The following is a 23,139-nucleotide window of genomic DNA, read 5'->3' on the forward strand; positions in this document are numbered from 1 at the left end:
TTCCAGTCACTGACACTAATACTTGGTTTGATTCACTAAACTACATGCCACTTTACACTAGAGGAAGCAAATGGCCGGCCCTTTTGGATGTTAAGGAACCCAGCACTACAGCTACCCTTGGGGTATCAGTTCTGCATTTAATTGAAGCTTGTACTACTCCTAACTCCGCTGCCTCTGTCCGAAGAAAGTCTGACTACTGCTGCACATGCTGTAAAAGTTGCGTTTGATGGAAGCTTACCCTGCTGTTGGCTCTGCTGCATCTATGCTCTTTCCGAAGAAAGTTGGCACTACCATTACCTGCTCTGTGTGTGATGGAAGCTTGCATTGCTGCTGGCTCTGCTGCCCTGTCCTCTGTCACAAGAAAGTGTGCCCTACCACTATCTGTTCTGTGTGTGATGGAAGCTTGCATTGCTGCTGGCTCTGCTGCCCTGTCCGCTGTCACAAGAAAGTGTGCCCTACCACTATCTGTTCTGTGTGTGATGGAAGCTTGCATTGCTGCTGGCTCTGCTGCCCATGTCCTCTGTCACAAGAAAGTCTGAACTGCCCCTACCCATACTGCACCTGTTCTGTGTGTGATGGAAGCTTGCCCTGCTGCTGGCTCTGCTGCCTTTGTCCTCTGTCAGAAGAAAGTCTGCACTGCCCCTACCCATACGGCACCTGTTCTGTGTTTGAGGAAGCTTGCATTGCTTCTGGCTCTGCTGCCCTGTCCTCTGTCAGAACAAAGTGTGCCCTACCGCTACTGTTCTGTGTGTGATGGAAGCTTGCCCTGCTGCTGGCTCTGCTGCCCTGTCCTCTGTCACAAGAGAGTGTGCCCTACCGCTACTGTTCTGTGTGTGATGGAAGCTTGCATTGCCACTGGCTCTGCTGCCTTTGTCCTCTGTCAGAAGAAAGTCTGCACTGCCCCTACCCATACAGCACCTGTTCTGTGTTTGAGGAAGTTTGCATTGCTGTTGGCTCTGCTGCATCTATGCTCTTTCCGAAGAAAGTGTGCCCTACCACTATCTGTTCTGTGTGTGATGGAAGCTTGCATTGCTGCTGGCTCTGCTGCCCTGTCCTCTGTCACAAGAAAGTGTGCCCTACCACTATCTGTTCTGTGTGTGACGGAAGCTTGCATTGCTGCTGGCTCTGCTGCACTTGTCCTCTGTCAGAAGAAAGTCTGAACTGCCCCTGCCCATACGGCACCTGTTCTGTGTTTGAGGAAGCTTGCCCTGCTGCTGGCTCTGCTGCCCCGTCCTATATCACAAGAAAGTGTGCCCTAACACAATCTGTTCTGTGTGTGACGGAAGCTTGCATTGCTGCTGGCTCTGCTGTCCTGTCCTCTGTCACAAGAAAGTGTGCCCTACCACTATCTGTTCTGTGTGTGATGGAAGCTTGCATTGCTGCTGGCTCTGCTGTCCTGTCCTCTGTCACAAGAAAGTGTGCCCTACCACTTACCTGTTCTGTGTGTGACGGAAGCTTGCATTGCTGCTGGCTCTGCTGCCCTGTCCTCTGTCACAAGAAAGTGTGCCCTACCACTTACCTGTTCTGTGTGTGACGGAAGCTTGCATTGCTGCTGGCTCTGCTGCCCTGTCCTCTATCACAAGAAAGTGTGCCCTACCACTACCTGTTCTGTGTGTGACGGAAGCTTGCATTGCTGCTGGCTCTGCTGCCCTGTCCTCTGTCACAAGAAAGTGTGCCCTACCACTATCTGTTCTGTGTGTGATGGAAGCTTGCATTGCTGCTGGCTCTGCTGCCCTGTCCTCTGTCACAAGAGAGTGTGCCCTACCACTATCTGTTCTGTGTGTGATGGAAGCTTGCATTGCTGCTGGCTCTGCTGCCCTGTCCTCTGTCATAAGAAAGTGTGCCCTACCACTATCTGTTCTGTGTGTGATGGAAGCTTGCATTGCTGCTGGCTCTGCTGCCCTGTCCTCTGTCACAAGAGAGTGTGCCCTACCACTATCTGTTCTGTGTGTGATGGAAGCTTGCATTGCTGCTGGCTCTGCTGCCCTGTCCTCTGTCATAAGAAAGCGTGCCCTACCACTATCTGTTCTGTGTGTGATGGAAGCTTGCCCTGCTGCTGGCTCTGCTGCCCTTTCCTCTGTCACAAGAGAGTGTGCCCTACCACTATCTGTTCTGTGTGTGATGGAAGCTTGCATTGCTGCTGGCTCTGCTGCCCATATCCTCTGTCACAAGAAAGTGTGCCCTACCACTATCTGTTCTGTGTGTGATGGAAGCTTGCATTGCTGCTGGCTCTGCTGCCCATGTCCTCTGTCAGAAGAAAGTCTGAACTGCCCCTGCCCATACTGCACCTGTTCTGTGTGTGATGGAAGCTTGCCCTGCTGCTGGCTCTGCTGCCCTGTCCTCTGTCACAAGAGAGTGTACCCTACCACTATCTGTTCTGTGTGTGATGGAAGCTTGCCCTGCTGCTGGCTCTGCTGCCCTGTCCTCTGTCACAAGAGAGTGTGCCCTACCACTATCTGTTCTGTGTGTGATGGAAGCTTGCATTGCTGCTGGCTCTGCTGCCCTGTCCTCTGTCACAAGAGAGTGTGCCCTACCACTATCTGTTCTGTGTGTGATGGAAGCTTGCATTGCTGCTGGCTCTGCTGCACTTGTCCTCTGGCAGCTGAAAGTCTGCACTGCCCCTACCCGTACTGCACCTGTTCCGTGTGTGGTGGAAGCTTTGTACTGCTGCTGTCTTTACTCTCTGTCCTGTAACAGACAGCAGACTGCACCCGTTAGAAACTGGCACTGCTGCTGTGTGTACCCCCTCTGTCCTGTGTGGATGAGACGTCGGCACTGTTGATACTCATGCTGCACCTGTTGTGTGTGTGATGGAAGCTTGCATTGCTGCTCTCTTTGCTCAGTCTGTCATCTATGGGACATCAGACTGTACCAGTTGGATGCTGCCACTGTTACTGGGAATAGGGTCTCTGTGTTGTGTGGATGAGACCTCGGCACTGCTGATACCCATGCTGCACGTGTTGTGTGTGTGATGGAAGCTCGCTCGGTTTGAGACTGTGCTGCCACAGTCTGTACCTCTTCTGTGTATATTAGCGAAGCTTGAGAAAACATTTAATTATACATAGGATAATATGATAAATTTTTTCAGTCCTAGTAGTTTTTAGTGTGATAATGTGATCTATTTAAAAGTTGTTTCCTAACTTTGGCCCAATATGCTCCAAGCAGACTTTATTTCTAAGCAGATTTATTCGCCTAGAGCTCATTCCTTAGTTATTGTAATTTACTATTGGTTCTTTATTTAGTGACTATTATACTATATATATATATATATATATATATATATATATATATATTTTTAAACCTTTGTGGAGACATTCTGATAGACATTCTTTTTATTTTGTTTCAATACTTAAAATATATACTATTAGTTTGTTCCGCGTTAATCGCATTAAAATATTACTTGTACTTTAGCTGAGGCATATTTATGGCAACAATGTTTTCAAGGAAAAATTAATTAGGCACTCGGTAATATCACATGTTTTATGGTACTTAATCCCGAAAACATCAGAGAAAGGATTTTGTAAACAGGCACAGAGCAAAATAGATGTCTATGTTCTTTGTGATGAATCTCACACGTACCACAAGGCTCACTGTTGGTTAACCAAATATTAAATCCAGTCAGTTTTCTGGAAACCCAAAATCAAGATTTATGAAGTTAATTTGCATATGATGAGTTTCAGTCCAAATTTCCTTATTGTTCCTAACTGTGAAAATCTAACGTGCATTTTTGCTAAAAAATAGTGCAGTGCAGCAAGTCACCTTACTGTGCTGCGCTGTGTGATAGAGAAAGGGCAGGAATGCACCGTATCTACCAACATAAAGCATATTTAGGCTGTCCTGTTTTAGGTTTAAACCTATAATAACTGATAAAACCCCACCGGAAGGGAAATGGCCCTGACCAGTGTAATCATATAAACACTGTAAAAAAAAACTGCACAACCACAAACTAAATGCCATTCAAAGAAAGGAAAAGGAGAGTGAAAGAGTAATTTGTATTTCTTTCTGAAGGGGCCAATACAATATAACTTTTTTATATAAGGTAGCTGTAAGAAAGACTGGGCTAACTTTATTCTGCTTGAGTTTTGTTGTGTAGGGATGTCACTAATATGTTGTTTCTTCTTCCTTTTTCCAGTTTTGTGGTCCTTTCGTCTAAAGATACAGGGGTTAGAAGCACGTTATAGGTGTTTTTTTAATTTATTTTATAAATTGTAGAGAAGCAGGAAATATCAAAATCAGATTTGATTTTTTGACTACGTTTGAGTCTTTTACTGATAGGAAAAATGTAGGATTGATAAGAATCTTTCCAATATATGTACCATCACATTAACCCACAGAGAAGGGGTGATAGCCCTTGATACATCATCCCCCTTTTCTAGTGAGTCAGTATTGATAGTAGGTGAATTGCCAAAAACCCCAGGCTTTAAACATTCAATGCAAGGTATAGTGATAGGTATATGTGAAACGAGTGCAGTCACAAACATCTGGGATAGTGGTGAAAACATAACACCAGCCTTTTGGAAAACTTGAAGAGCAGTGTCACTTGGAATGCTGCTGCAAAAAGTTCTTACTAAGTTCAACAAAGATTGTAGTGATATTGTATGTATTTGCAGTGATTCGGATACATATATGAAAAAGTTGTGATGACCTGTCAAAATCGATACCTGAGCTGAAGTGCTTCCCTGTAAGAGATCCTTGCCACTTGATAGAGAGTATGCTGAAAGCATCTTTACAATCTTCAGAGTTAATGAATAAAGCTATTGACTTTTTAGTCTATTCTAGTGCACTGTTTTGTTATGCGGGGAAACTAAAATGCAAATATTTCTCATTATGTGCTTTGTGTGGCATCAAAGAAAAAGTCATCCCAACTGTGTCACTTGGCTTGTGGTTCTCAGTCCTAGAGGCAATGAATGTTATATTATCCATATGGCAACCATTTATAGAACTTTTGCTGAGTGATGATGGCAAAGGCAAGAAATGTGAGGATCTTTGGTCACATATTGATAGTGATTTGAAAAATGTACACTCTACTGCATTCTTAGATTTTTACAGGAAAGCATGACTGCTGTAGTGGACATAATACAAAGTCTAGAGTCTAAAAACACCCCTGCCTACCAAGTGTTCAGCATAATTGGTTTAGATTTGAAACATCTCCTTGAGAGTAGGTTGGGAGACACTTTTAGTGACTTTGGCACTGCAACATATTCCATGTAAGAGGGCTTGCCACTCGGTAAGCAAATAAATATTAAGGAGCAATTCAGTAACTTTTATTTTACAATATATGAGAAATAGCCCTTCACCCACCATGGCATTTGAAGTCAATGAAGCCTCACTGTGGTACTATGCACAAGTTATAGATCCCTTCCGTAAAGGGAAATTTTCTCCGGAGTTTCAAAAGTGCTGCTTCATTTTTGACCACTTCAATAACTCTGAGGGCATATGCTCGCAATTCAACGTATATGTCGCAGAACCTGTCACAGAGAATCACGATCTTTAGGTGCACCAATATTGGCATGGAAAGCTAAGTCAGTGCCCAGAGTTAGCAAATTGTACACTGGCTGTTTTGGCGTTTCCTGTCTCAGGTGCCAATGTTGAGAGGGCCTTTTCACAGATAAAAGTTTACATGGGAAGGAAAGAGCTAGCGTGCATGACCAAAGACTCACTGAAGAAGTATTGTATGGTGTACTATGAAAAATGTGATTCGTAAAAATGTATTTGGACCTCATATACACTGTATGTACACTGCCTATATACCATGCACTATCAGTGCAAAGCAAGCAATAATAAAAGCAAAAAGTTCCATAAACACTGTAAAAATACTGTTTCTGTTGTTTGTAGCAGCATGAAAATGTGTAACAACTGATAACTGCTGTTTTTCTAAGGTATTGAAATCACTTGAAAACACTGAAAACCCGCACCAGAATTTACCAACAACTGAAACTGAAAACAAGAAAGCCTAAGCGTATTCCTGTCTTTTCCCTGTGCTGGCACACAACGTGATGCCTAGCTCCCCCAGCTCAGGATCCCGTGCACCGGGGTGCAAGGGTGCCTGCGCTGCAAGCAGGATTCTCTTTGTGCAGGAAGGGAAACCTTCCTGCACAAAAACAACCCTGAGAGGCATTGTCCACTTTTTATGTGTGCTGCAGAATAAAGTAACGAGGAGAAATAAAAATATTTCTACTCGTTATGCATCACCTGAGGAGGCGTAGCCTTTTGACGCAGTCCCAGGTCTATCAGTTATGGTAAATTTGTGAATGCACATCCCTGGGGCAGAAAAACGCAACACAGCCATTTGCATTGCCTTGCTTTACTGTAGATTTATCAAGCAACAGAGGGCCACACAAGACTGCCTTGTGTGGCTCTATAAATCTAATTTTAGATTTGCGTTGCACTTGTGTCCTTTTGTGTGACGCAAGGGAAACACACGTCTTTGATAATCTGGCCCTAATTGTGTTTTTCAATTTTGTGGGTCAACAAATTCAGTTCTACTCAAAGCTTTGAACTATCACAATGAGATGTCCCATTGGGAGTTCTTGTTCTGATTATGCCCTAAACAGTATCTTGGGGGATTTTGGGAGATTAGGCAAGACATCTTTTTGGGCTCCCTGTTCAGAAACAGTAGCATGAAAACATTGCCAAAACTTGGAACTATAGTAATAGCACTAAAACAACGTTTGAAAAATCATTGACAAAAATTTGTTTTGCTCCTGGATCTAGATCACTTTTGCCTTGTAACAACAATAAATTACCTGGAATTCAGTATCAACCCAACATTTTATTCCCACTGTAAGAAAGACAGAGTAAGGTGTATTGTTGTATGCCTACAGGACTAGTGCCTCATATTACACATAGCACTTGTAACTGCAACTTTAATTTCAGGTTTGTCTTAATCACAAATAAATCCCCCTTCACAATTGACTTACTTACTGTACAGTGAACATCAAAGCAGTGCTGCAAGGATTTTAACTACTCCATCAAATTAAATCTGATACATTTGTCATGTATATCTTTCTGGCTGGACAGTGTCCTCTGGCTGTGCTGGTTAATGACATTGGAGGTGGTATGAGACAGGAATAGGCAGTGCTTAATTTGAGCTGGTGGTTTCCGGTGCATGGTACTTACTTGTCAACACTGTCGCTTGTGATATTCTGCCACAAGGGGGCGCTGTCTGCGATGACCACAACAACAGTTTATTATTAATTTAATATACATTAAAATGACTATTATCTGCCACCCAAGCCATTCCAATAGCTTTGGGGGCCTGGAATAGTCTAAACTGTCACACTTGTTGGAGTGTGATCGTTAGTAGTTACGTTGGTACTATCACTGGTAGCGCTGGCAGGGGCAATGTGTGGTACATGATGCAGGGGCCTCCTGACGAGAGTCCTGGCACTAATTTTTTACAAACCAAGCACTCAGAGTAGGATAGAGAGGGATAGCAGAAAGAGAGTTAGAGATGACATGGAACAGTAGGTGAAATAGGGAAAGACGTAAGGTAAGTGGAGCAAGGCGAGATAGCAAGAAAGAAAGACATAAAGAGGTAAAAAGAGGAATATTTAATGGAGAAGTAGGGCCAATGAGATAGATAAGGTTTTTGAGTAAGGTACAGAGCTAGAAATAGTTAAAAATAGGTAGAAGGAAATATAGAAAACATGGTAGGTACACCAAGGGGGTCAGGTAGAGAGATAAGGCCAAAAGGGAGCTGAGTTAGAGAGTCAGAGAGTAGACATGTAGAGAGGTGAGAGAATGAAAGAAGTGCAGAGATGCAAGGTAGAAAGAAAGAGGTGTGCTGGAGAGATATAGGCAAATTGAGAAGTATAGAAATACAGGCTAGAAAAAATGAACACTTAGCCATACATAAAGATAGATAGAGATGGGTGAATTGTAGAAAGAGGGGTGAGGTGTATAGAGAAATAAGACGAAATAGAAGTAAGGTAGATAATTACAGTAGCAGAGAAGGTGTGATGTAGAGAGAGAAGTGGAAACAGAGGTGAGCTATGTCATTGAGTGGTAAAGCTGAGGTGAGACAGAAGGGGTTAGATAAAACAGAAGGAGGTGCATTGAGAAAAGGAGAGGGGAGATGATAATTAACCGCATCGCTGTGGCGGCTTTTCCCGCTGTGTGCGGCAATTTACGAAAAGTCGCGCTACATGACGAGCTCAGCTCGTCATCCGCACACGACTACAGTGGCTGATGACGAGCTGAGCTCGTCATCGGCAGCGAAGAAGATGAGGGAGAGGTAGAGAAAGGCATTGCATAAAGGAAGAAAAGTATTGAGGGATGTGAGGTAGAGAACAGAGTAAGAAAGGGGGGTAGTGAGATGAGTTAGTGAATGAATGATGAGGTCAATTCAGAGGCTCAGAATGTCTCAGCGAGAGATGGTGTTGAAAGGTAGAGACAGACAGAGCTGATGTAGATGGTGTATTGAGGGAGAGGTAAGGTAAACATAGGTGAGGTAGAAAGAGCTGAGACAGAGACAAATTCCATCGGTATAAAGAGATGTAGAGAAAGATCAGTGAAGAGAAAGGGATGAGGTAGAAGAGGAGAGTGGAAGTAATTAGAATTATTACTCTGGGAGACTTTAGAAGGTGGAGGTCCTAGGCAATCGCTCCCTTTGCCCAAGCCTTAAAATGTCTCTGTCCTCAAGAGTCTCAGGGCATTATCTGCCTCTACAATGTGCTGGAGACATTTCCTTGGGTGGACAGGGAGACACTGCGGCCATACTTTTTCAAAAAAGCCTTGCTGACCATTCCATGGTTAACTAAAATCCTCAAGAAACTGTTCTTAAACTTCTGTCCGATGAAGGCATACAGAATGGGGTTGATGCAATTGTGCATGTAGCTAAACATCTCTGTCACAGACATGGCAGTTTCAACCCGAGTCCTCTTTTTACATGTATCCTCAATTATGCCGCTCCGGATAAGTGAGTCAATGAAGATGACAATGTTGTACGGAAGCCAGCAGAAAAGGAAGGCCACCACTACGGCGAAGATGACCTTCATTGGCTTGAACTTCTGGTTGCTCTTGGTTTGACAAAGGGCTCTAAATGTAGAACCATAGCAGAAAAGCATGACAAGCAGTGGTAGGAAGAACCCAAAGATGTGCCGGCTGATTCGGAGTATGATCCTCCATCGGTCAGTTTTATCAGAGCCCAGGTTCTCGTGGCAGACCCAGCCAATCCTTGGAGCCTCAAAATCTTCTCGGAAAATAAGAAGAGGCAAAGACAACAAGGCTGAGAGTAGCCAAACACCGAGGCAGACATATTTGACATAGTCCCTCATCTGCATGGCTGCTCCTGTGGCACGGACAATGGCAAGATACCGGTCAATGCTGATGCACGCCAGAAGAAGGATCCCACTGTAGAAGTTGACCTCCTGCAGCCCGGAGACAACCTTGCACATGACGGTCCCGAACACCCACTCTTTTGCTCTGTAGACCGCCCAGAAAGGCAAAGTGATGGCAAACAACAGATCAGAGATGGCCAGGTTTAAGAGGTAAACATCGGTCGACGACTGCTTTAGTCGATTGTAGCAGATCACAAACACCACAAGGGAGTTACCCACCAGGCTGAGGAAGAACACCAGGCAATAGAGGATGGCTAAAAAGTATTTGTCCACGGTCTGTGGGTCACCGCAGGGAGTCGTGTCAGATCCTGGGAGAAGGTATGTGTCGTCACTGTAGTTAAACAAACCTCCTAAATCCGATCCATCGAAGATCTGCGACATTTTTGTAAATTGGTGCACACGCCTTCCTGAGGAAAGAAGGGAAAGGAAGATGAATATTTGGGTTGGTGCAGGTTTCATTCCCAATACACAAGTTTTGTACACATTTTTCATTCATCAATATTCTTACATAGCCGAAATGTCTTTCCTTTTTAGACGAATTGTGTGATTGTGATGATTCTGTCATTCACAGAACATTTTCGAACTTTGCTTATGAAAACTTATGGATATATAACATTTTTATAGTGCAACCCTCACCATGATGCCATGCCACCATACACAATGCAACATTCAGCATCTACTGTCAATACCACCAGGCCTGGCAACCACCCACACCAGAAATACAAATACTAGAGGTAGAAATAACTCACTGGAGTTGGTGTAGGTAGTACACATTGAAGAGTTTTGGAGGCGATAACTTGGGGAAATTGTTTTTTCTGTACTGATTCCCACATGTTTTGCACAGTGACTTCTGCATTAGAAAGTCACTTAGCTCTAAAACTGAAGCATTGCATGGGGCTATAACTGCACTGTTCAGGGCGAACAGCCTCCTAAAGTATGTGAATGGAACAGTTTGTGGTGTATCCGTGTAGGACTTCTAGGTACAGATGCAAAGTCATATTAACTTTAATAGTTGGGCCTGGCCTACCAACAAAAGCTAACACAAACGAAACCAGGTGCACACCAGAGTCCAAGCCATAGTTTGTGTATGGAACCAACATGGGTCATGTGTACTTTATACGAAAGCAAAGATATTATATGGATAGCCATTCTGTGATTCTATTTGAAGTCTAATTTATACTGTGTGAACCTCAACTAAAAGTCCACACTAAACACCACTGGGTCATCTTTGTCACATGGTACAAGGCTCTGCATGGGTCAAGGCTGCCTTTTTAGCTTCCTAGCCCCCCAATGTCATCATGAGCCAGTGATACTTTGTAAATCCAGCACTGTTCAGTTTTCAATCCTTTATGCAATGCAGCACTGCCATATTTCATGCAGCACTCCATCTATTGAAGGCTACTGAATTCAGGCCTTCAAGTGTACAACTGTGCATGCCTCCAGATGTGAGTTCATTGGAATACACATGTTTTGCTAGAGTGCTCCAGGAAAACAGTGACTCTTACCTTACCAGAGCACTCTTATGAAGCTTTCTGAATTACAGTAAATCGTAAATATATGCCCGTGAAAGGTAGTAAATGCAGGATTACAAATTATTAGAAGAATCATACCAAATGCACATTGAATCTTTAGTTAATATACCTGCTTTTTTCAAAGGGGTTAATTTTCTCATGGAGTTCTATGTTTTTTTGGCTAGATTGTATTATTTCTTTCTGTCCTGCCCCCACAGAGAAGACAACATAGGAATAAACATCTGCATCTGTGAATACAGAGGGAGGTAAGAGAATTTTCATCTGGCCAGCTCACAAACTAACCTGTACTGTCCTGTTACCATCTTTCCACAGTACCCTGCAGAATTCTGCGAATTGATGACACTATTATTTTGCTGTCTTCTATGATCATGTTTCCTTCTGTTGTAGCAACAATTCTACTACATTGCAACTTCGTCACTGCCAAGATCATGAATCACTAAACCTACATGGTGAACTAATACAAGCTACTGACAGATCATTGCATTTCTTTACCCAAAATGAATGTATCTTCGCCCTGCACGGAGAACTCGGATTTTTGAAAAACTTTTTTCCTTGTCTATCAACGTTGAGTTGGCAAGCACAAGTGAGGAAAATCCAACGCTAGACCGCCCTCCAGTGAAATTTATCAACGCTGGTGGTCGTTGATAGTTGCAACCAGAAATCTTTTGCATTGAGGAAGCGACCCCTCGAGTAGAAGATCTACTTGAGCGGCAGAAAGAAGCAGCCCCTGTTGCGCTGCGCAGGATGCAGTTTGCGCTGATTGTCCAGCAAGAGACATAACACCCGGTGGTAAAAATCAACATGAACGGCGTGAACTAACGCACTCCGTCGCTTGCGGAACTTCACAAAGTCCTGCACAGTTTTTTGGTCACTTTGCAGAGTCCCTCACAGCGGAACACGGAACTCTGCGAACTACGCCAGGCCTAGACCTAATGCTTCCCGCTTTGCATGTGTTCTGTCCTGGACAGCACATATGCAACGTGGGGAACGTTTCAAGTTAGTCTAAGCATAGTAATTTGTACTGGATGGGTACCCTTCCATTACACAGCCCATGCAAGACTCACTCACCCTTTTACTATAGTGCCAAGGAGTGTGCATGGCAATCGGCAGCCTGAATCTGTGCCAGAGGGGACAAGAGTGCAATTTTTCTGTAGATATGGCGTTGTCCTGTCTCCCTCACGTGCAACGCAGCGCAGAAACTCTGCGTGCTGTGCTACATTGTGTGAGAGCTTTGTAAATATGGGCCCTAGTACCCAAAGTTTTTATTTATTTCTTTTTGCTCCTATGAACACACTTTGCAGGAACAAAGAAGGGAAAATATGTCACATCAGTGGTAGGTAGGGGCATAGATTAGACAGTGAGATTTGCCCACCTAAATAGCAGCGGGCTGCAAGGTGAAGGGGTGAAATGACAAAGTTTTGGGATGGAGTGTTTCCATGAGGAACAGGATCAGCACTGCGTTACCCTAGCTGGGTCTCTGTTTAGAGTGTCACAGTGGGCGAAAAACGATGGGTTGAATGCTATCCCTAGGGATTGTCACTGGTTAGACTCTCTGCAAGCATTCATTCCATCACACTTTGGGTGTTTGGTTGCCAGTGGCATCTCTGGTAACTTGAGCCTGGCACAGCTTTCCAAGTTAACTACTGGCAATGTTTGTGAATTCTAAAAAGAAGTAAATTTGCACCCTTTCAAGGAGTACTACAATCCGTGCAAATGTACTACTATTTTGGTAAACCATTGACTATATATATCTAAGAACCCGATGCAGAAAAAGACCAAATTAAAACCAATTTCTTAGTGAAATGAGAAGGGAGGGAAAAAAAAATGACACAGACATAGTAGGCTGGACTCAGGGCCCCCAGGCCCAACTCCCAAGCAAAGAATGCATTTGAGGGGTGTCACACCAGTTAGAGGAGGCAGACCCGGACGCAGAGGTCAGACCCGGGACCAGGGTTCAATCCCTTACGAGGCAGGGTCTTGAGCTCAAAATGTCCACGGACTCGATAATTCTCGCCTCGGTGCCTACTCGAATCATGGGTTCACACTCTGCAACTCTGGGCAATAGCTTGCTTAATTTCCACTACGGCCCCACAGCGATGGGATGCCTGGCTTTCACCTTGGGGATGCCCAGTAGGGGTTATCTCGCAGGGAAAAGCCAGGACGGGTTCCCAAAGCAAGCGCCTTGAGACCTTACGGTGAAAGGCGCTATATAAGAATGTATGATTTACGATTTATTTTACCCCTGCTGAGGCTACATCCATGCCCATCTCACCTGGGCCTGGCAGTTCTCTCCAGGAACTCATCACTACAGTCATTACAAGACAATGTTCTAGAGCCCCTGCCCCGGCATCACCTTTTTTTAATTGCACTTCACTGCACACACTCTTCTTTGAACTCTACTACAAGAAGCCTTAATGATAGAGTTGTCAAATCAATGCTTTTCTAGTACTTGCCTTTTACAAAAGTGACTGAGGACATATGTACTTAGTCTGAGTTGCAAATGGAAGAGGGCACTCGGCAAATTAATATGCTGAGTTGATCCACAATCGAGCAATGATCACGTTTAGCATACATTTGTTGCAACATGGTTCAACAAACATAATGTAAAAATATGATGCAATCTCTTCAACATTCGAAAAAGTGTATTTGTTTAACATGCGGATGCGTTTCACGTTAACACATTGGATTGTTTCAAAAAGTGATAGATTTTTAGAAACATTTATTGCTCACCCCCAACAACATGAGTAGTGAAGTTAGATGCAAGTCAGCAGTCATGTAAACCCTAAACATGGCTAAGATTCCTAATACAAATTGAACAAAATATTAATCTAATAACTCAAACATAAGCGGTGCTTGTACAGTGCACATCCTGAAGCCACGTATTTAAAAGGGCGCCTGTATGTTGGAACAAAGAAAAAGGAACCTCTGCTAACTAAACTATTTCCCAAGAGTAACACAGTTTGCCCAAGTAGGGAAGCTGGCGTTGAATACAGGTAATCTAGTTTCACATTTTGAAATCCAGTCCCCAGATGGAAATCTCAGTCTCCCTCTAGCAAGTTTACATCAGAAGGTCACTGTTTTGTCTTTCATTCATTGCTCAGGATGAGAAAGAAAACCGACACAGATTGATATAGGAGACCCGAATCATGCACCCCACACTCGACTATCAACCAAGAATACATGTATTTGTGGTGCGTCCCAGCACATGACTGCCCCCACCCAGCTACGCCCCTAGTGGTAGGTGTGGGTTACCTCGCAGCTCAGCGTATTGTTATTTTACACTTTGCAGGATTGACAACTGCAGAACTTTAGATCCAATCACAGAGACAGGAAATGGTTCTGCTCAGGGCTCCACGGGGCAAAGGACCGACTTCCGCTGCTGCACAGATGCCACCCGGGCCCTGATTGGAGGCCCAATGCGGCAATAGCACAACTCTGTTTATGCCTGATAATGCCTGGTGTGGAGTGCGGCCACAGTTTCCTGCGGCATGCAAGGGTCGCCCAAGCAGGCCAGGCAGGCCAGACTTTGCCTGGGTGAAGAAAACACATTTCGCTCATCTTGACTATGCAACCAAGGTTCAACCACTCCTTGATAGGAAGAGAAAAAGAGTAGTTAGCAGAGGTAAGACTCCTGGCCAGCACTCATGCCTTATTGCCAGATTATAGTCACATGTCTGTCAACTTTTTTTTCAGTCCTGCCAAAAGGACCAGGTCACCAGCCACTGTGCCGGGAGAGGGCAGAGAGAGAAATCCTTCCTGGGCGTCATGTCCCAGTATGTGCAATGGTCCTACTTACGCATTTGTCAAAAGGGAAATGTACACTCACGCTACACATACATATTTTACGCAACTCAGTCATGCAGGCATTTGACATGTGATGCGCAAACGTAGTGCTTCCCTGGTTAGTTCATAAATGGTGACTCTGGATGTGCAATACAAATAAAGTCAACAACCACAAAATAGCACATTTGTGGATATTTACAATTGTTTGAAGATTAATTTCTCACTTTTATCTGGGCACCAATTTGATACACTTATCTTGTAATCACAAGTATTTTCACAAAGTGTGGGAAAGTACACTGCTTGGAATATTTAACAAAATGTATGTAGGAATGAGTTCACGTACAGTATTATTTACATAAGTACGAAAATGGTAACATAAAGAAATTACCCGTCCATTCATATTATATTAATTGCATACAGTATGCACAATGTGGCCTTATTCAGATGTTGGTGCTGCATTAAAGAAGCAATGGCAAAGCCAAAAGGTCTGGTATAGGCAAGCATGCAATTATTTACTATTTATTTTTTTAACATATGGAATGTACATTAAACAAGTAACACCACTGCATAAAAGTGGCCTGCAAAAAAATAATAAAGTAAGTAAAAAATATGACCCATGTCAAGAATAAATTCAAATGTAATAAAATCATTAATATAATGGCACATGGAGACATGCCACTGCCCTCCTACTGCTCAAAAAACCATCTATGGACCCTTCAAGCTTGCCAACTACAGACCAATCTCCTTGCTACATTACTCTGCCAAAGTCGCAGAAAAACTCATCAACAGACACCTCACCAACCAGCTTAGCTACCAACTCGACATCACAGTCTGGCTTCAGACCCAATAACAGCACAAAAACAGCACTCATGTCAGCGACAGACAACGCCTGTGTGATCATGGTCAGAGAGACATAGTGCCCTCTTACTCCTAGACATCTCTTACAGGTAGATGCATCAAGCATTTTTGCGAGCGCAAACGGTGCGAATCGCAAAATTCGGCCGTTTGCGCCCGCAAAAATGGCATTTGAGATGCATCAAGGGTTCATGCACTTGCAATTTAAGAATTCACAATTAATTACTAGTTCTCATATTGCGATTGCATTTAAGGAATCGTAATTTGCGATTCCTTAAATGCAATGCATGAACCATTCCAAGATTGCGAATTCGCAATCTGGGGTCGCTATTTACCGCAAATCCAAACTACGTGGTAAAAAGCAAAAGCTTAGAAATATGCACTTTAGTGCATTTTTGTAAGTTGTATATTACACACACACATGTCCTTGGGACATGTGTGTGCGCAACACCAGTGAACATTACCATTTTAGGGGTGCAACAGGGTGCCCTTTGGACACCCTGGCACCCTTGAAATTGCGGCACATTTGCGATTCGCTAATTGCTAATCGCAAATAAGGAATGGCTTTCCCATTCATTCCATCCTCATCGACTCCATACAACCTCATCTCAACCTCACAAGTATCCTCGCTAAGCCTAACTCTCTTTAACACATACATGATTCCACTGGCCAGCATGATCTGCCCCCACAACATCAACCTCCTTTCCTAAGCTGACAACACTCATCTCATACTCTCTCTCTCGGACAAGACTCCCAACATTCGGAACAAGTTCATCACCTGCATGATTTTAATCGGGGACTGGATTAAAACCATCTGTCTCAAACTGAACACTGACAAGACAGAAGTCATGATTTTTGGTAAAAACACCTCCCCATAGTACACTACCTGGTGGCTGATGGAAGTAGTACCCATACCCACCCCAGAAACGAGAAGATTGTTATATGCAGCAAACTCGACATTACTGCCCAAGTCAAAGCCATCACAGCCCGTTGCTTCCACAACCTGAAAATACTGAGGAAAATCTTTAAATAGCACATGATCAGCACACACAAAACCATCACGCATGCCCTTGACACAAGCAAGCTACACTACGGAGTAGGAGTCTGGCTGAGTGAAGGTACACTGAGGGAACGTGCTCTATGCCAGAATCACTAAACAACTCACCAGATAACTACAAACCAACTTGGCAGCCAGAATCACTCTCAACCGCCCTTGTGGTACACATTTCACACCACACCTCAAGGAGCATCACTGCCTCCTCATACACAAATGAGCTCAGTTCAAACTACTCACCTCCACCTTTGAAGCACTACACAACACTGGCACAACCTACTTCGACAGCTGCATCCGCTTCCACAAACCATCCAGATACCTTCACTCAGCCAGACTCCTACTTCCTCACATCCCAGGCATATGCAAAACATCTGGTGGTTGGGCCTTCTCCTATATCCTACCTAAAATGTGTATGCACCTGCTGCAACACATCAGAGCCTCCTCCTCACTTTTTGACTTCCACACGAAATTGAACACCTGACTCTTTTGAAAGCCCACCTGCATGCATTTGGCGAGGATGGTATCACACCTCTTCAATGCAAGGATACACTCCTGAGTGATAGTGCATTCTTACAAATACTCAGAACATAACAATTCCGAAAAACAATTTATTCAAGCAGTTTTTCTCAGGGTGTTTGAAGTAAGTTTCAGAAAAGACTGAAGAGTTCATCCATTGCTCTTCTTAGTTCTCTAGACCACTTTTAGATGTTTTTACCAGTGTTTGACCAGACCTGTGAAGATACCTGCCAAGTAGGTTCATTTTCCAGTTTTGTGGTACTGGTCTGGGCTTTTGACTCTTTACTGGTCCCAGTTTTAAACAATGCCCAGCTGGTTCATGTTTTTGATTATTGCTGAACACTCTTAGCGGCTTCCTGCAGGAGGGTCAGCTTCCTCTTCCTCCTTACAAAACTCTGTTGCAGAGATTTGGATGACAAGATAGCTCTTCTTGCTGCACCCCATCCATTGTAACATTTTGACATTCTGCAGGTAGAATTTTCTGTGTGGGCTTTGCGTTAGGATATAACATAGAATTAGGAGGGTTGTTACCCAATTCAGCTTTCTCAAGACCCCAAAAATGACTCAAAGAGGTCTCCTCACTTATTCTTCCCATATTTTCACCTGTTAAAACATTTGTTCTATGAAATATTTTCTGTCCTGGAAGGGTATGGCTGCCAATCACCAGTGGGTATATATTCATTCTACTCAGTAAAAGTGCAATATCAGCACACATTATTCACAATCTATCTTAAAAACACAGTAGAAGTTTTTTGTAAGGTGGAGTCATTTTCATGCAAAACACTATAGCTTTCTCTTAAATCAAAATGATAAACAGTGACATTTGTATTACTGAATAAATATTGTTTAAAACATCCAAAAATGCTGATACAGTTTGGTGGGAATTAAACATACTTATTTTGGTGCTGTTCTTAAATCTATATGAACAACTGCAAAGTTAGGGTAATCTTTGCCGATAATCATATCTCCAAAGGCACAAATTTACATGCAAAGATGATATTCTATATAATTTTAAAAATACAAAAAATAATATAAAAAATCAGAAATCTCTACTGAGGAACATGTCTACTATCACTTCAAAAGTTAAAGATGGTAGAATGCCTTCAAGATATTCAAAGAACTTGTCAAACAAGGAAAGAAAACGCAATACTAAAACTGGTGTCAATCATAAGAAGTGAGGTACCAGACATATTTAGTTCTCATGTTGGGTTTGTTAATTCTGTACATAACTGCTGTTGTTTCATCTGTCAGCTAGCCCTTTTTCGCAAAAGTATCAAAAACCCTTGTGAGATGATGGCACTGGAGCACATGAATGAAACCTTAGAGTTTGCCCTTTTGTAATAAATGGTTTGTTTGGGAGATGTAAGTCCTTCCCAAGTAATTATTCCAAAATCTTGTCAGGTCCAACACATAGGTGCAATAAAGTCAACTTAAGATCAACCCAATAGCCTTGGCGCAAAGCAGACAGGCTTAACTTAAGGAAAATGTAGTCAGTATTTAGCAGTACCAAAACAATTGGAAAGTCAATACCCGACACACAAAAAATCCCACAACAAATTTTTCAAACTCAAGAACATTTAGTAGGAAAATATGACACAAGATGAATAAGTCTAATCTAAAAAAGATATACATATTTTTTAATTTTATGACAAACAGCACCCAGAAAACGTAAAGTTCCAATCCTAAGTCACTGTTCATAGTTGACTGGAACCTAGGCCCGATTTCAGGCTGACTACAATGAAGCGGAGATCAGATGCATTGGTTGGGTCGTCCCAGTCAAAGTTTTACCTTTTAACTAGCGGTTTGATTGAGAGTTTGGCAGATGGGTTATTCCACCATAAATGTGACAGATATCCCATCAGCCTTATCATAAGTGAACTATATGCACTCGGTTCACCAAGGCACTATCTCAAGATTGACTTAAAGTAGGTGAGGTAACCACCATCCTAAAAAAACCTAATGCAAATAGCCTGGATCGTAACAATTTCAGGCCCGTCTCCAACATTCCCAATCTGACGAAGCTCCTAGAGAAGTGTGTTCAAAAACATCTTTGTAACCATATAGATCAATTCCAACTTCTCGAGCTATTCCAATCTGGCTTCCGCCGAGGCCACACGCACATGAGGATGTTCTAAAAATGCTGGATAAAAATGAGGCATGCCTTGTCATCCTCCTTGACCTATCTTCTGAGCTTGATACTGTTAAACACAGCAGTTTACTAGATTTTCTTGAACATAGGATGGAGATGTCTGGAACCGTACCAAACTGGTTCATTTAATTCCTCCACAACAGATTCCAAAGAGCTACGGTGAATCAAGCCCTGTCTTTATCAACATTGGTCACTTTAGGGGTTCCACCAGGGCCCTCAAACATTCAATATCACATGCACGCAGACAACACCCAACTGTATTTGAAACTCTCCTCCCCAGAGGACATCAGGTCACTCAACACAACTCTAGAAAATAGCCTGCAAAACTTCTGGGGATAACATTAGATAAGAAATTGAACATGTAGGCACACATAAGTGCTGCCACCAAAGGAGTAAACTACCAAATAAACTTTCTAAGGAAATGATAACCTATCCTACCTCTCGACTACTTCAAATCAGTTTTCCAAGCCTTAGTTATTCCAAGATTTGATTACGGAAGTGCAACTCTTTGTGGCCTTCCTAGATCCAAGCTGTCACCTTTAATGACCTCGCTTAATGCTGTTGCCAGAGTCGTCACTGGAATGATAAGAAACAAACACATCACCCTGGATCTAAAACCTCTTAACTGGCTATCTTCTGAGTCAAGAATACAACTAAAACTTGCTTGCATGACTCACAAAACCAGACACAAAACACTAAAATACTTGGCACAAAAATTTGAATTATCTGGCAGAGGTAGATGCTCAGCAGTAACATCACCCTGCTGCTAAAACCACAGATATTCCATAAAAAGAAAACTTACAACAGAGCCTTCTCAGGTATTGCCCCAAATATTTGGAACTTCCTGCAACCTGAAATCAGATTGATCCCTTCTACTGCATCATTCAAAAAAGAACTGGAATCAATTCTTATGAACAAATTGCTACCCTAAATGCATTACCCTGGACTCTTGTTCCTCACATATGTTTATTATTTGCCTGATTAAATTCATGTATTTTTTTGTCTTTTCACTTAGAGGTTACTTTCCGCAATTTGCTGTTTTTCACCTCTTTATTGTACTTTTTTTCACTGACATCTCACTGACTTTGTAGCACCTGTAAAGCACTCTAATGCCCGCTGGGGTCCTGTTCGCACTATGTAAAAGTTTATGAATAAATAAATAAAATGATTTATAGCTTATGGCATGTGTAATAATGAGGATGGACTATGTGTCATATTTGTGAATGATTAACCCTTTCGCTAAATTCAAAATGTGGCCCTTAGTCTACTTTTTGGAAGCAGAAATCCTCCAGTGGGGCAAGGCTGAAGGCTTTATCTAACTAGGTCCTCTCAAAGTGGGATAACCATTGGCAGAGACCCCACTGAAGTATGCGGTATTAGAGAGAAAAGCTCTGACTGGGAATATTTACATTTCGCACCAAGTAATGTCATAACATCAGCCGAATAATTTTTGTTACCTCACGCCATCACAATTTCAACATTGGGACTTAGTCTCTTTTTTGGAACTTTAAAACTTCAGAGACAGGGCAGGACAGGGTACAGCAACCAGCCCTGGCAAATTGCTGCTCGACTTTCCCTGGTAGCGGGACAGGTACAGGGGGTGCTAACAAGAAGCACCACTCCCATTTTTGTTACAGGTGGCCCCTATTGCATCACTGCTGCAAAACCATCCTTCAGTGATAAAACAGGCGCACAATGGCACAAAACCGACCCTCACCCCTCAGGCCCACTGGAGAAATGCCCAGAGCCTGCAACGGCCCGTCTGGCCCTGTTCAGTGGGACAAGCCTGGAAGCTGTGGCCAACCAGGCTGCACCAAAGATGGATACACGAATTGTTGTTTCAGAATGCTAAAAGGCTTAAGAGGGAGTAACCTGATTTTCTTGCTCACTCAGGAGGTTGGTCCTGATCATCTGGAGGTCCAAGATGTTTTAACCACATCCGCGCTAGTGGAATTCTCCTTCTATGCTGGGATTTACTAAATCCCATGCTTCATGACGAGCTGGGCTCGTCATCAGTGTGCGAGGAGGCTACACCATGACGAGCCCAGCTCGTCATGAGCCTGGAAGGGGTTAAATCACAATTTTTCCAACTATTTACAGTAGCTTCTCTTGGTCTGTCACTTCTGAAACTCTCAGGGTCCAGGGCCCACTCCAGTAGAGGCCACCAGTATTGGTTAACTTCCAGCTTCTGATGTCCCTATTGCCACACAGGAAGTCTGGCAAATGACCCTTGGAGTCCTCTTCTTAGTCCTGGGTAAATGTGGGTGGAGGGCCAACCATTCAAGTCTGCACACAGGCCACAGTCAGCAGGCTCAGGCTTCTTTGGTTCTTCTTAAGGTTCAGATGTATTATAAGGAGTTGGGTGTTCGGTCCCACTTTGTACAATTCACTAGCCATTGAGTGAGGGCGACTTTCAGCCGAATATCTGACTTTACAACGCATGCCATTACATTGCATGCCGTTGCAATGCAAAACTTTACCCCAACTTTCTGTCGGGGGAGCGCTGGAAGTTGGAATAGATTAATTTTCTATTCCAACTCCAGTGTGTGCAACAGTAGGGAAGGTGTTGGAGTTAAATCCAACACCTTCTACCCACTGTTGCACACCTTTTGCGTTGCAATGGCATGCAATGTAATGGCATGTCTTGTAACTCTTGCGTTGAAAAGGCTGTTTCTCCTTTCAGCCACTCCCTAAACAAGGAGCAAACCATCCCTCTTTTGCTCCATATCCTGTAAGTACTTACTGTAAGCTATCCTGTAGTGCACCATTCTCAGGGAAAATCAAGAGGAGGAATCCTTTCTGTGGAGAAGGCTAATAGACCAGTCAAAGTTGTGCCTTTGGAAATGACCAGTCTCGCCCTCTTCAACCACACCATACTGATACAGGGATCAGCTCCCCACACCAATGCAATGGAGACAGGCTGCCCACATTAGACCCTGGAATCATGGGACTCCTCATCCCCAGGTCTCACTTTACACCTACCTATGCATGGCGGGCTTCATCCTGGTACGTTTCAAGTTAGTAAAGTTCCTGAACCCTCCACAACTGCCATTCCTGAGAGAGGATGGGTCACAAACCACACCCTCATGCCTTCCTGCCAAAAGTCCCATGCAACTTTATCTATTCTGGGAGTAGCGTTCACATTTCATCAGGGTGAGTGAACTGACGAGCGCGGCTGCAAGGAAGGCTAATACTAAAAGACCTCTTGAGTTTCGGGCAGGCAAAGACTAACTTTTTAAGATTACTAGTCCTGTATTGTTGCAATAAGTAGGGCTGTGGCCTAGTTCTACGAGTTCTGGGTTCCAAACTGACTGGTGCAGGGGCACTGAGTTCAGTACACCAGTGATAAGTAGTGAATTCCAGGTTACTGTATCCTCACCAAACCCGCTGGGCATACCTGCCGATGTGGGTCAGTGCTGTGTGGGCTACTAAGAGGGAGCAGTGGTAATCCAAATGATTGTTCATCAATGAGTTACCACTCATGGATCCCTAGAAAAAGAATATGCAATTCAAAATATTTATTTTAAAATGGTTATTTTAAACCTCATGGACCTAGTGCACTCAATGCTGGTTGGTGACATCACAGGAGATCAGAATTAAAAGCAGCTATGCATTTTCATGAACTGTGCAAACGACAAAGAAACATTGCAGCATCACAATATATAGTCCTTAACACGCTCGCTGTGCTATCTCCAGCCACTATGCTAATTCTATCAGGTGAATAAATGATCAACTAATTTCTACTATATTGGAGGTGGTGCACATACCTGGAACAACAGGATTTGCCATGTTTTGGAGCACAAGGGCAAGGAGATTGTGTTTGGGCAAGAACACAGTACTGGCACTAATCAGTGAGGGCATGATGTTTTGCAGAATAATAATAATCCATATTTGTAAAGCGCAAACAAT

At 43.3% G+C, this 23,139-nt stretch overlaps 1 protein-coding gene across 1 annotated transcript in view; it reads right to left on the bottom strand.

Annotated features, from left to right (window-relative positions):
• Positions 1 to 6,752: 6,752 nt before the first annotated feature.
• The window catches only part of LOC147729587 (C-X-C chemokine receptor type 1-like), a 30,338-nt gene continuing 13,951 nt past the window's right edge, over positions 6,753 to 23,139 (bottom strand). Inside the window, exon 2 of the mRNA XM_086954480.1 lies at positions 6,753 to 9,748. Within this exon, the coding sequence (XP_086810606.1) occupies positions 8,667 to 9,722 (1,056 nt within the window). The 5' untranslated portion in view covers positions 9,723 to 9,748 and the 3' untranslated portion in view covers positions 6,753 to 8,666. The remainder of the gene's footprint in view (positions 9,749 to 23,139) is intronic.

Source organism: Lissotriton vulgaris, chromosome 2_1 (genome assembly GCF_964263255.1).
Source record: "Lissotriton vulgaris chromosome 2_1, aLisVul1.2, whole genome shotgun sequence".
Classification (NCBI taxonomy): Eukaryota; Metazoa; Chordata; class Amphibia; order Caudata; family Salamandridae; genus Lissotriton; species Lissotriton vulgaris.